We start from the raw sequence: 14,826 nt of genomic DNA on the forward strand, positions 1-14,826 counted from the left end.
ACGCACACACACACACACACACACTCACTCACACACACACACACACTGATATACACACACACAGTCATGTTGTTTTATTATTTTTATTTATTAGTTTTACTTTAATTAGTTTAATTGGTTACACTATGTAGTTCAAAGTTAATGAGAGTTAGTTGACGTAGTTACAGCGTTACATGTAGTTAGAGGAATGTCTAAAGAGGACTCTCAAAATCAAGTGTTACTGAATTATTATTGCATTTTTTGTTCATATTTTAAATACAATTTTAACTGTAATGTTGTACATTTCCACTATAATTTTAGTAGTTTTAGTAATTGTTTAGTATTTCTTAGTGTTTTGTCATTTTAAGTTTTTTAAATGTCTACTACATGTATCTATATATTTATAATTTTTTTATTTGTTATCTTTGGTTATTTAGTTATAATTATGTGTTCTATTTCAGTTAACATTTATTTGAAGTAACTAAAATCTTTTTTTCTTTTATGATTGAGTTGGTGATAATAGCCTTGTATTTTAATAGTCTTGTATTTGTACGTGTCCCGCTGGTCATGTCTGATGTGTGTGCTCTGTCTGTGATCCTGTGAGAAATACGTGTGTTCAGTGAGGCAGTGATCATATGACCTGTAATCATGAACACGCTTACAGATCACCGTTATCAGACCTGCTCTGTGCTGTTTCACACGTGTTGAGCTGATGACCAGATAAATGTTTGAGCATCACTGGCCGTCAGACAATTGATTCATATGATTCATTTAGTAATGTTTTGTCAATTTTATTAGTTTTTTATGTCTATATAAGTTTATAATAATTATATATAATTCTTCCTAATTTTTTATTTCAGTTTTAGTTTTTTTAGTAGATCAATTTAAAAAGAAAATTAGAAAAAGATAATGAAAATGTGAAACTTACTGTCTGTGTATGTGTCTGTCAGTGTTGTGTGTGTGTGTCTGTGAGCCGCTGCTGTCCTGATCGCGTGTGAGGGCGGGGCTAAACTCACTCCAGACGCGGCTCATTGGTCACAAGGCCGTGATGGACAGGCCGAGGGACGGCCCATTGGCCCTGCTGCTGCTCTTCCTGGGTCACGTGATCACAGCGCTGGAGGTTCCTCTGGACCGTACGTATCCACACACACACACACACACACACACACACACATATATAATAGACTCAGGGGTGGTTCTAGGGTGAGTAGATATGCGGGGCTTAGCCCAGACGGCCCACATCCATGTATGTGTCAGAATACACGGGATACACTTTTATATATATATATATATATATATATACACGTGTGTGTGTGCAGGGTTCTATTCTTTTTTTAATATATATTTCTAGCACTTGTACATGCATTTACACTGCACTTACAAATTGCATAAATAATGTTATGAGATTAATGTTTTAAATATAAAAACTGGAACATAGAAATATGAGAAGATAGAAAAAAATAAAATGATACTTTTAAATATGAAACTAAAATTACCAGTAGGTGGTGGTGAGTCGCTGAGTCATTTATTCAATCGATTCTTTCAAATCGACTTATTCATTGAGGAAGGAAGAAAGAAACTGTTTTTCTGAATGGATCAGTGAAACTCACTGATTTGTTCATTCAGTAAGGAAACACCGCTTATGTTGCTGCAGAGACGCACAGCATGACTTGATCTGGAACCATTTTTGTTAGCGAAACTGAATGACAATGTAAGCAGATGCTGTTGGATGTGCAGAGAGCAAACCTGCGCTTCTGATAGAAATTATTTTAATGTGCAGGAGAACTCAGTCATGATTCGTACAGGGCACAGTGATAAAAACATCACTATAAGCCCATCACTAGCGCCGCCTCTGGTCTGACGGCAGACAAACATCAGCAGTCCATCATCCTCCAGACGCAGACAGGAGCTAAAATCAGCCAATCGTGCGTCAGCAGGATTAATGTCTCTAAAGGAGGAGAGTGGACATCCTGATATAAACTCTTGATCCTCCTATATAACACTCAAATGCTTCAAATTAACAAATCAACATACATGTTGAAAGTAATAGATATATACAAACATATATTTAAATAAAATATAACATATGTAACAAATTAATAAAAAATAAAAAATGTAAGATCTTTAAAAATATTTTTTTTTACAAATGAATACACATTTAAAGGGAGATTAGGAACAGACACGCCAGATATCAGAAATCAGATTAATTTACATATTGGAAAATAAAATAATAAGCTGACAAATGAAATAAAAGGTGAAAAAGGTAAAGAAAGCAGATAACTGATTCATGAGCACTGAACCAAACACACGACTGAGCTGAATCATTCTCAGTGAATCAACTCGACACGTTTCACATGTTCTGTGTTCATCTGCTCTTTTCACATTGACTATCACTCTATATAGACTAATACAATCAGATACAACAAATATTTATTACAGTATCTACTGATAAACTGAACATTCACTGGATGATTTCAGCTGATTTCTGAACTGAACTGAACTGTCAGCAACTGAACTGCAGTGTCAGACTATTTGAAATATACTGAATTAAGCTACAAACTCCATCATAAAGCACAGTGTTTCCATCTAACGTGTTTTGAGCTGCAGCTCGTCATATTAAAGGAGTGGTTCACTAGTTAGCAGTAAACCTTCACCTGAATATGTTTGTAGATTTGTGTTGGAAGTTATCTTTGGAGTGGAAATATGGATATTTTATTTGTAAACATACTTTTTTTTTTCGCTTTAATTGAGTGTGTCATTTACACTGGAATGGCTCCGATTGATTCAAACTTGTGACTTCGATCATTCAGTTCAAGCGATTTACTAGCTTCACTTTTTTTTAACAGTAGAAAGCATCAAACCATTAAGGCAGTACAGTTATAAAAACAAAACAGAAAAAAGAAAGAGAGAAAGTGTACACAGATAGAGAATTTTCATCTTAAGAGGACTCACAGGATGAATGTAGCTTTAGGATCAACAGAACTTTAGATAGTTTCCTTATACTAGTCTAGATCAACTCTGAATAAAGAAAAGAGAGGCTTAGAGCCAGTCAATTTCTGTTTATGTATGTGAAATTTAATTGAAAGGTAATAACACATGCTGCAATAAAATGCTCATTTGTTCATATTCATTTTACATAATATTTATTAAATTAGAAATTATTTGAGAATAATCTGAACATCTTCATCAACTTCTTCATTATGCAGTTCTACTTTAATATTTTTCACCAATCAAGAAATGGTTGAAATCAAGTCTGCACACACTGGGAATGCAATGTTTGTGAATTAAACAGCAGACAGTGTTAGTTTTGCACACAGAACAGAGTCAGAATGAGAGATGTGTTGCTGATGTACTGACGCTCTCTCTCGCGTCTGTCTGTGTGATTCTCTTGGCTTCTTCAGCTAAACTTCTGGAAGAACGTGAGTTCATCAGCTGCTGTCCTGAAGGATGTTTGCTGTGAATTGAGCTTGTTATTTCCTTTACTCTCATTAGTTTGCTTATGATATGGTTTTATTGCTGTGTTTGCATGCTGTCCGTACAGCACGACTGCTGCTTCAGTTCTCTTGTAGATTAAACTTGACAGACTCATTAATACTCAGCACTGATTTACAGAAATAAAATATATGTGATGCAGTAGATTGATGTGCGTTTTTATCATGTTTTGCATGTCGACAGATGCTGTCTGTGTGTGTGTGTGTGTGTGTGTGTCTGATTGGCTGTAACTAAACTCACCTGTGTCATGTGACCCCCAGTGCTGCAGCCCCCCACAATCACTCATCAGTCGCCGAAGGACTACATCATAGATCCGCGCGAGAACATCGTCATCCACTGCGAGGCAATATTTATTACAGTATCTACTGATAAACTGAACATTCACTGGATGATTTCAGCTGATTTCTGAACTGAACTGAACTGTCAGCAACTGAACTGCAGTGTCAGACTATTTGAAATATACTGAATTAAGCTACAAACTCCATCATAAAGCACAGTGTTTCCATCTAACGTGTTTTGAGCTGCAGCTCGTCATATTAAAGGAGTGGTTCACTAGTTAGCAGTAAACCTTCACCTGAATATGTTTGTAGATTTGTGTTGGAAGTTATCTTTGGAGTGGAAATATGGATATTTTATTTGTAAACATACTTTTTTTTTTCGCTTTAATTGAGTGTGTCATTTACACTGGAATGGCTCCGATTGATTCAAACTTGTGACTTCGATCATTCAGTTCAAGCGATTTACTAGCTTCACTTTTTTTTAACAGTAGAAAGCATCAAACCATTAAGGCAGTACAGTTATAAAAACAAAACAGAAAAAAGAAAGAGAGAAAGTGTACACAGATAGAGAATTTTCATCTTAAGAGGACTCACAGGATGAATGTAGCTTTAGGATCAACAGAACTTTAGATAGTTTCCTTATACTAGTCTAGATCAACTCTGAATAAAGAAAAGAGAGGCTTAGAGCCAGTCAATTTCTGTTTATGTATGTGAAATTTAATTGAAAGGTAATAACACATGCTGCAATAAAATGCTCATTTGTTCATATTCATTTTACATAATATTTATTAAATTAGAAATTATTTGAGAATAATCTGAACATCTTCATCAACTTCTTCATTATGCAGTTCTACTTTAATATTTTTCACCAATCAAGAAATGGTTGAAATCAAGTCTGCACACACTGGGAATGCAATGTTTGTGAATTAAACAGCAGACAGTGTTAGTTTTGCACACAGAACAGAGTCAGAATGAGAGATGTGTTGCTGATGTACTGACGCTCTCTCTCGCGTCTGTCTGTGTGATTCTCTTGGCTTCTTCAGCTAAACTTCTGGAAGAACGTGAGTTCATCAGCTGCTGTCCTGAAGGATGTTTGCTGTGAATTGAGCTTGTTATTTCCTTTACTCTCATTAGTTTGCTTATGATATGGTTTTATTGCTGTGTTTGCATGCTGTCCGTACAGCACGACTGCTGCTTCAGTTCTCTTGTAGATTAAACTTGACAGACTCATTAATACTCAGCACTGATTTACAGAAATAAAATATATGTGATGCAGTAGATTGATGTGCGTTTTTATCATGTTTTGCATGTCGACAGATGCTGTCTGTGTGTGTGTGTGTGTGTGTGTGTGTCTGATTGGCTGTAACTAAACTCACCTGTGTCATGTGACCCCCAGTGCTGCAGCCCCCCACAATCACTCATCAGTCGCCGAAGGACTACATCATAGATCCGCGCGAGAACATCGTCATCCACTGCGAGGCCAAAGGGAAACCGCATCCCAGGTGATGATAATGATCTGCATTTCCACGACTAAGATGAGATGACATTAAACACTAACTGTGACTGTTATTAAAGGAACAGTTCACTCAAAAATGATGATTGTCATAATTTACTCACCCTCACGTTGTTCCAGAGCTGTGTGAGTTTCTTTCTTCTGTTGAACACACAAGAAGATATTCTGAAGAATGCTGGTAACCAAACAGCTGACGGTAGCCATTGACTTCCAGAGTATTGAAAAAATTACTATGGAAGTCAATGGGTACCGTCGACATTCTTTTGTGTTCAACAGAAGACAGAAACTCACACAGGTTTGAAACAACTTGAGGGAGATTAAATGATGACAGAATTTCATTTTTGGGTGAACTGTCACTTTGGCATGAAAGGCTGTTGATGAATGTTGAAATGTAGCTGTACCCTAACCTCTCTTTATGCTCATCAACAAAAAAGAGGAGAAACAGACATTATAGACTTTTTTTATTTATTTAACAAGCCTCCATAAGCTTTCCGGGTGTCAAGAGTTTTTGAATTTTTATTAGGAATTATTAGGTATTATTTGTTTTTGATGGAAGCTTCTTGTTTTTACATTTGTCATAATGAAGAGAGTATGATCATTTATATGATAAATATAATAAATCAGGAAACTAGATCAAGTTTGTGAGTTCACACTCTTAATTTGCCATAATTCTGAAGAAATGTCAAATTTAATTTCTCAGATGACAACAGTGTAGGTCAATAAGCACGAATATAATTTTCAGCAAAATAATCATGATTGTCAGTTTAACCATGATGCAGCATAACTAAATGTGAATAAAATATGATATTCATGATGATGAAATAAGGATATCACTGTGTCTAATTTAAAGATAATAAAAACACGTGCTGCAATAAAATGTGTATTAATTTTACATAATATATTTATGTACTTATTTAAATTAGAAAAATTAAATAATTTGAACTTCTTCATCAACTTCTTGATTCTATAATTCTGTTAGAATATTTTTCACAAATAAAGAAATAGTTAAAAATCTGAGCACACTGGCAATATTTATTTTCGTAAATAAGCACCAGATAATGCTAATTTTACCTACAGAACATTATCAATATGAGAGAAAGGAGTGCAAATGTTTTTATGTGAGTGACGGAAAAATTCACTAAAGTTTGTGGAATTAAGTATTTATGACATATTCAAAGACTTTTTTTTTGTAATTATATAACTTACTGAATGTGATAATTTATATAATTAATATAATAAATCAAGAAACTAGACCATGTGAGTGAGTTCACACTCTTAATTTGTCATAATTCTGATTAAATGACAGCAATGCAGATCAGTAATCACGAAATGTGATACTAATCACAAACTAAATGTGACTAAAATGTGATATCTACGGTGATAAAATATGATCGTAAAATATATACATATGAAAATAATATATAAGTTTAAGACTAAAATGTCCAGACCTTTATCAACTAAAACTTGACTGAACAAAGATCAGGACAGATTTGACACAGGACTGTAATTGAATGAGCAGATATCTGACTGAATGAACTGCTCGCCCTCAGCTTCTCGTGGACCAGGAACGGGACGCATTTTGAGATGGATAAGGATCCTAAAGTCCTGATGAAGCCTCGTTCAGGGACGCTGGTGATGGACATCAGCGGAGGAGAGCGGGCCGAGGCGTACGAGGGCGTCTATCAGTGCTCCGCTCACAACGAGCTCGGCACCGCCGTCTCCAACAGCATCGTCCTCCGCCAGTCCAGTACGTCACATCAGTCACAGCACAGCTTCCACACTCTCATCTGTCTCTGTTTAACCCTGCTATCTCTCACTGTTCTGTGTCGTAAGACATTCTCAGCGTCCTCAGACATCTGGTATTCGGAGGTAAATCTGAATGTTTGGCTATAATGCATGCGGCGGCTCAGTCCTGCAGACGGATCCTCATAGTCATTCAGTGTTTAGATCTCTTTCCTCAACACTCTCCTGAAGCATCACCTCATTCTTCTCATGTTCAGTTGAAGTTCACCCAAAAGTGAACATTCACTCACCCTCTGGCTGTCCAGGATGTAGGTGACTCGAGTAGAACAGTAGAGAAGATTTTAGCTGAAACCGTGCTCCTTGGTGATTCATATAATGTAAGTCAATGGTAACCGTCACTTTGAGAGTCAAAAAAACGAATACAGGCAACACAAAAATAATACTCGTCACTCTTGACGATATATTGAGATCTTATGAAGTGAAAAGATCGTTCTGTGCAGGAAACTGAACATTATTTACAGCATTATTACCTGTAATCCAGAGCCTCAGACAAACAGTCCAGAGTGATGTCCGGTTCACAAAGGAATCATTCTTTTGAACCGGTTCTTGTTGATGGACGAGTTCACCACATCGGACTGAACTGTTTGAAAGCACAGATCTACAAGACTCGCTTTTGTAATAATGTTGTAAATAATGTTCAGTTCCCTGCACAGACCAATCGACTGATAACTCTTCAATATATCGTCAGGAGCCATGGCTATTCATTTTGTCTTGCCGTGGTCCTTACACAATATGATGCATTTTATGAGTCAAGGACCACGGTTTCAGCTAAAACTCTTCTTTACTGTTCTACTGAGGAACAATGGCACCTTCATCCTGAATGGCCTGAGGGTGAGAAAATTAACAGCAAATTTCCATTTTTTGGTGATCTATCCCTTTAAACTTCACCTTCACACTTGTGTTGTGTCATGTGATCATTCCTGTTTCTGCAGGATCTCCTCTGTGGTCTAAAGAGAGAATCAGTCCAATCATTGCACAGAAAGGACAGTCTTTAATTCTGCACTGCCGCCCCCCCGCCGGCCTCCCGCCGCCCATCATATTCTGGATGGACAACAGTAAGTGAAGATTCACCCGATTTTCTGAAAGCATATTAGAGACCATATATAGATGTTTTGATTGTAATGTTTAATCAAACTGGATCTTCCAGTGAAGCTGTATGCTGGTCTTCTCCAATCACTTAGTCCTCCTAAACTCCGCCCCTGCTAGAGTGCCACACCCACATCTCAACATCCAATCAACGACAGATTAACAGAACCAAGTCCCAAGACCCTTTTTTCATGAATCCATTACACTCAGATGTGCGTCACAATATGGAAGAAGAGATCTGATGCTACTTCCACTTGATAACGATAATGAGACCCATTAATGTTACAAACTCCTGCGTCAGCAGAAACCTGTTGAGATCAGGCACCGATTCACAAAAATCATCTTAACTCAAGAAACTTCCAGGATGTTTGTGAGAATGCTTCTAAGTGCAATTTTTAAGAAGTTTTAAAAAATGTAAAACCTTTTTTTTTTTTTCTAAGATGGAAAAAAATGTCTCCATTCACGTTTTCATGTTAATTTTTAGATATCGCATTAAAAAATAAAAAATAAATAAATAAATAAATGCTGGAATTGCCATGATGCGCATAAAATCTTAAAATGAGCATTAAAAACTTACTGCAAACACTCCGCCTCTGAATGCAAGATAAGATGACAGCGTTTGTTATTGCTCTCATTCGTGTGCTCCGAGACAAGAAAGGCATTTATTCTGGAGGAAAGAAAGAGCCACAGGCTTCACCAGTTGCAGCAACTTTATTTATTTATTTATTTATTTTCTTTCAAAGTTTTTTTTATTTATATTTACATTCTAAATCACATACAACAATCCCCCGACCCTCACCATCAAACATCTAGAGTAGCATCCATACTGTCCATTAATTCAGATAGGAATTGTAAGTAGAAGAACCGAGCATATATATATATATACACACATGCCAACATAAATCAACCTCCAACCATATATAAAAAGAGATACATGCACATACACTCGCATGAGAGAGAGGAAAAAGAAAAAAAAAAAAGGGGGGAATAATAATAAATAAAATACATTACAAAAAGAAAAAAAGAAAAAAATCAAACAGACTTATCAACAGTCAATAAAAGGGTGCCACATCTTAAAAAATTGTTTTTCTGACCCTTTTAGTGAATACCTAATTTTTTCAAGGCAGAGACAAGACATCATATCTCTAATCCATTGAGTATGGGTGGGTGGGAAGGGATCTTTCCACTTTAATAGTATTGCTCTACGTGCCAACAAGGAGGAGAAAGCAAGGACTTTACACATAGATGCTGACAGCCATGACTCCTCTGGAGCTACTCCAAATAATGCCACCAGAGGTTCTGGCTGTAAACTGTGCTTAAGAACCTCTGAAAGGGTGTGAAATATCGATTGCCAGAAACGCTCTAAGTTAGGGCATGTCCAGAACATGTGAATTAGTGATCCCTCTTTCAAAGTTTTTTTATTTATATTTACATTCTAAATCACATACAACAATCCCCGACCCTCACCATCAAACATCTAGAGTAGCATCCATACTGTCCATTAATTCAGACTGGAATTGTAAGTAGAAGAACCGAGCATATATATATATATACACATGCCAACATAAATCAACCTCCAACCATATATAAAAAGAGATACATGCACATACACTCGCATGAGAGAAAAAAAAGGGGGGAATAATAATAAATAAAATACATTACAAAAAGAAAAGGAGAAAAAATTAAACGGACTTATCAACATAGTCAATAAAAGGGTGCCACATCTTAAAAAAAAACAATTTCTGACCCTTTTAGTGAATACCTAATTTTTTCAAGGCAGAGACAAGACATCATATCTCTAATCCACTGAGTATGGGTGGGTGGGAAGGGATCTTTCCATTTTAATAGTATTGCTCTACGTGCCAACAAGGAGGAGAAAGCAAGAACTTTACACATAGATGCTGACAGCCATGACTCCTCTGGAGCTACTACAAATAATGCCACCAGAGGTTCTGGCTCTAAACTGTGCTTAAGAACCTCTGAAAGGGTGTGAAATATCGATCGCCAGAAACGCTCTAATTTGGGGCATGTCCAGAGCATGTGAATTAGTGATCCCTCATCACATTTACATCTATTGCACATGGGGCTAGTACCAGGAAACATTTGAGCTAGTTTAACTTTGGATATATGTGCTCTGTGTACTACTTTGAACTGTATAAGTGAATGCCGAGCACACATTGACGATGCATGGACCTGCTTAAGAACACAGTTCCATGTGTCTTCAGAAAGTGGTCTGTCAAGGTCTTCCTCCCAAGCTCTCTTAATGTTATTAAGAGAGGAAGATGCCAGATTGGTCATTAAATTATAAATAATGGAAATTGAACCCTTGGCTAATATGTTACATGAAAAGAAATTATCCAAAGGATTTTCAGAAGGCATCACTGGAAAGTCTGATACAAGTGACTTAACATAATGCCTTATTTGCAAAACTCTAAAGAAATCTGACTTAGTAAGACCAAAACGTAATGTTAACTGTTCAAAAGAAGCAAATATATTATCAATAAATAAATCCTTGAAACATTTTATCCCCTTGTCGGACCAACTCTTAAATGATCCGTCCTGCATTGAAGGCAAAAAAAGGTGATTATGGGCAACAGGGCTAAGGAGAGAAGGATCCTGAAAACCAAATGATTTCCTGAATTGGGTCCAAATCCTCAACGAGTGTTTCACCACTGGGCAATCAACCGGAGTGTAAGAAATTAATTGTAATTTAGTTGCAAGAAGTGCTGGAAGGGAAATTTGCTTGTGAGCATTTATTTCCATGTCCACCCAGGATGGTCTATTGGGAAAAAGGTGATAATGCCACCAATACAGTATATTTCGTATGTTAGCTGCCCAGTAGTAAAACTTAAAGTTTGGTAAGGACATACCGCCATTGCATCTAGACCTCTGAAGGTATGCTTTACGCAGGCGGGGGTGCTTACCATTCCAAATAAATGTAGAAATAACAGAGTCCAAAGATTTAAAAAAGGAAAGGGGAATAAATAAAGGTAAACATTGAAAAAGATAAAGAAATTTAGGGAGCACCACCATCTTAACGGAATTAATGCGCCCAATGAGAGAGATCTTTAAAGGGGACCATTTAGAAAGATCTTTCTTAATCCTTTCAAGTAGTAAGCCAAAATTATGTTTAAAAAGATGCTTATGATGGCGAGTGATACAGACCCCAAGATAAGAGAACTTATTTTTGACTAGTTTCAATGGTATGTTAGAGTACTGTAATTGCGCATCTACCTTGTTAATAGGAAAAAATTCACTCTTGTGCAGATTAAGCATGTAACCAGAAAACCGACCAAAATTCTTAAGCAAAGATAGAGCTGCAGGTAGAGAGGTATGTGGATTAGAGATAAAAAGCAGTAGGTCGTCTGCATATAAAGTTACATTGTGCTCGGCCTCCCCGCGGGTAATTCCAGTAATCTGCCGACTCTTGCGTAGAGCAATCGCTAAAGGCTCGATAGCTAGAGCGAACAATAATGGGCTTAGCAGACAGCCCTGTCGAGTTCCGCGGTACAAGTTAAATGGCCTAGAGTGCAGACTATTGGTCAGGACTACTGCAGAGGGAGAATTATAAAGTAATTTAATCCAAGAGAGAAAGACTGGGCCAAATCCAAATTTTTCCAAAGCCAAAAAAAGGTACTCCCACTCCACCCTGTCAAACGCCTTCTCGGCATCCAAAGAAACGACACATTCTGGAATGGCCTGATGCTGAGAATATACCACATTAAGTAAACAGCGGATATTAAAAAATGATTGACGATTCTTTATAAACCCTGTTTTATCAGGGGAGATGATGGTGGGGAGGACTTCTTCCAGTCTTGAGGCAAGCACCTTCGCTAAAATTTTAACATCACAGTTGAGCAAAGAAATCGGCCTATAGGACGCACAATCCGAAGGATCTTTATCCTTTTTAAGTAATAAAGCACGCTTGATTTAATGTTGGGGGAAGAGTCCCAGACTTAAAAGACTCCAAAAAAACAGATGTCAAAAAAGGAGCAAGCTGAACAGAATTTTTTTTATAGAACTCTGATGGAAAACCATCAGGTCCTGGGGATTTACCAGATTGTAGGGAAGAGATCGCAGCTGGCACTTCCAACTGAGAAATTGGCTCTTCTAAGCAGTTCCGAACATCAGAGGATAAAGTGGGGACATTTAGTCGGCTGAAAAACTCTTCAATGTCCCCCCGCGGAGAGGAATTAGACGTGTACAAAGTAGAATAAAAGTCTCTAAACTTATCGTTAATAGTACTTTGATCAGTTGTGACCTCCCCATTATCTAGACGAAGACCACTTATAATTTGTTTAGCTCGGAGCCCACGCAGCTGATTGGCTAATACTTTCCCAGATTTCTCCCCACTTTCATAAAAAACACTCCTAGTTCTCCTCAAAAGACCCTCGATCTCATTGGTTGAAAGTAAGTCAAGCTCTGACTTCAGTTTAAGACGTCTCTTATACAGGTCTGGCGTGGGAGACCTAGCGTATTGTTCATCCAACCTAGAAATCTCATCAGCAAGAGAATCTTGCTTTTCTTTAGAGATCCTTCTTTTATTAGCATCATAAGAAATAATTTGGCCTCTTATATATGCCTTGAAGGCCTCCCACACGGTTGAATCTGAAACTTCTGCCGATTTATTGACACTTAGAAAAAACGAAATTTGGTCAGCAGTAAAGGAAACAAAATTCTCATCTGCCAAGAGGGAAGTATTAAAACGCCAGTTCCTCCTAGGGTAAGGCAAATTCAGAAAGGTCATGTCAAGAATAAGAGGAGCATGGTCCGATATAATAATACTTTTATATGCGCAAGACCGAACTCTAGGAATTAAACTGTTGTCCAGAACAAAATAATCAATCCGAGAGTAAGAGTGATGGACGTTTGAGTAAAAAGAATATTCTCTCTTTTTTGGGTACAGAAGCCGCCATACATCAAATAGACCATATTCAGAAAAAAAATTATTTAGATAAATAGAGGATTTGCTTGCAGTTCTTGGCTTCGATGATAACTGTGCTTAAGAACCTCTGAAAGGGTGTGAAATATCGATCGCCAGAAACGCTCTAATTTGGGGCATGTCCAGAACATGTGAATTAGTGATCCCTCATCACATTTACATCTATTGCATATGGGGCTAGTACCAGGAAACATTTGAGCTAGTTTAACTTTGGATATATGTGCTCTGTGTACTACTTTTAACTGTATAAGTGAATGCCGAGCACACATTGACGATGCATGGACCTGCTTAAGAACACAGTTCCATGTGTCTTCAGAAAGTGGTCTGTCAAGGTCTTCCTCCCAAGCTCTCTTAATGTTATTAAGAGAGGAAGATGCCAGATTGGTCATTAAATTATAAATAATGGAAATTGAACCCTTGGCTAATATGTTACATGAAAATAAATTATCCAAAGGATTTTCAGAAGGCATCACTGGAAAGTCTGATACAAGTGACTTAACATAATGCCTTATTTGCAAAACTCTAAAGAAATCTGACTTAGTAAGACCAAAACGTAATGTTAACTGTTCAAAAGAAGCAAATAAATTATCAATAAATAAATCCTTGAAACATTTTATCCCCTTGTCGGACCAACTCTTAAATGATCCGTCCTGCATTGAAGGCAAAAAAAGGTGATTATGGGCAACAGGGCTAAGGAGAGAAGGATCCTGAAAACCAAATGATTTCCTGAATTGGGTCCAAATCCTCAACGAGTGTTTCACCACTGGGCAATCAACCGGAGTGTAAGAAATTAATTGTAATTTAGTTGCAATAAGTGCTGGAAGTGAAATTTGCTTGTGAGCATTTATTTCCATGTCCACCCAAGATGGTCTATTGGGAAAAAGGTGATAATGCCACCAATACAGTAAATTTCGTATGTTAGCTGCCCAGTAGTAAAACTTAAAGTTTGGTAAGGACATACCGCCATTGCATCTAGACCTCTGAAGGTATGCTTTACGCAGGCGGGGGGGCTTACCATTCCAAATAAATATAGAAATAACAGAGTCCAAAGATTTAAAAAAGAAAGGGGAATAAATAAAGGTAAACATTGAAAAAGATAAAGAAATTTAGGGAGCACCACCATCTTAACGGAATTAATGCGCCCAATGAGAGAGATCTTTAAAGGGGACCATTTAGAAAGATCTTTCTTAATCCTTTCAAGTAGTAAACCAAAATTATGTTTAAAAAGATGCTTATGATGGCGAGTGATACAGACCCCAAGATAAGAGAACTTATTTTTGACTAGTTTCAATGGTATGTTAGAGTACTGTAATTGCGCATCTACCTTGTTAATAGGAAAAAATTCACTCTTGTGCAGATTAAGCATGTAACCAGAAAACCGACCAAAATTCTTAAGCAAAGATAGAGCTGCAGGTAGAGAGGTATGTGGATTAGAGATAAAAAGCAGTAGATCGTCTGCGTATAGAGTTACCTTGTGCTCGGCCTCCCCGCGGGTAATTCCAGTAATCTGCCGACTCTCGCGTAGAGCGATCACTAAAGGCTTGATAGCTAGAGCGAACAATAATGGGCTTAGCAGACAGACCTGTCGAGTTCCGCGGTACAAGTTAAACGGCCTAGAGTACAGACTATTGGTCAGGACTACTGCAGAGGGAGAATTATAAAGTAATTTAATCCAAGAGAGAAAGACTGGGCCAAATCCAAATTTTTCCAAAGCCAAAAAAAGGTACTCCCAC

The 14,826-nt window shown here is 37.3% G+C and overlaps 1 protein-coding gene across 4 annotated transcripts in view; it reads left to right on the top strand.

Annotated features, from left to right (window-relative positions):
- Window positions 1-14,826, top strand: part of LOC107687607 (neuronal cell adhesion molecule-like) — a 125,030-nt gene that overhangs the window by 75,730 nt on the left and 34,474 nt on the right. For 3 of the 4 annotated variants that reach the window (XM_016484995.1, XM_016484997.1, XM_016484996.1), the window contains 6 exons: window positions 930-1,112; window positions 3,381-3,398; window positions 3,732-3,814; window positions 5,229-5,251; window positions 6,813-7,009; window positions 7,998-8,120. In XM_016484995.1, coding sequence (XP_016340481.1) covers window positions 1,028-1,112; window positions 3,381-3,398; window positions 3,732-3,814; window positions 5,229-5,251; window positions 6,813-7,009; window positions 7,998-8,120 — 529 coding nt within the window. In that variant the 5' untranslated portion in view covers window positions 930-1,027. Of the gene's footprint in view, window positions 1-929; window positions 1,113-3,380; window positions 3,399-3,731; window positions 3,815-5,145; window positions 5,252-6,812; window positions 7,010-7,997; window positions 8,121-14,826 lie in introns of all 4 variants that reach the window. The other variant, XM_016484999.1, reaches the window with a different exon arrangement.

Source organism: Sinocyclocheilus anshuiensis, unplaced genomic scaffold (genome assembly GCF_001515605.1).
Source record: "Sinocyclocheilus anshuiensis isolate Anshui unplaced genomic scaffold, SAMN03320099.WGS_v1.1 scaffold1993, whole genome shotgun sequence".
Classification (NCBI taxonomy): domain Eukaryota; kingdom Metazoa; phylum Chordata; class Actinopteri; order Cypriniformes; family Cyprinidae; genus Sinocyclocheilus; species Sinocyclocheilus anshuiensis.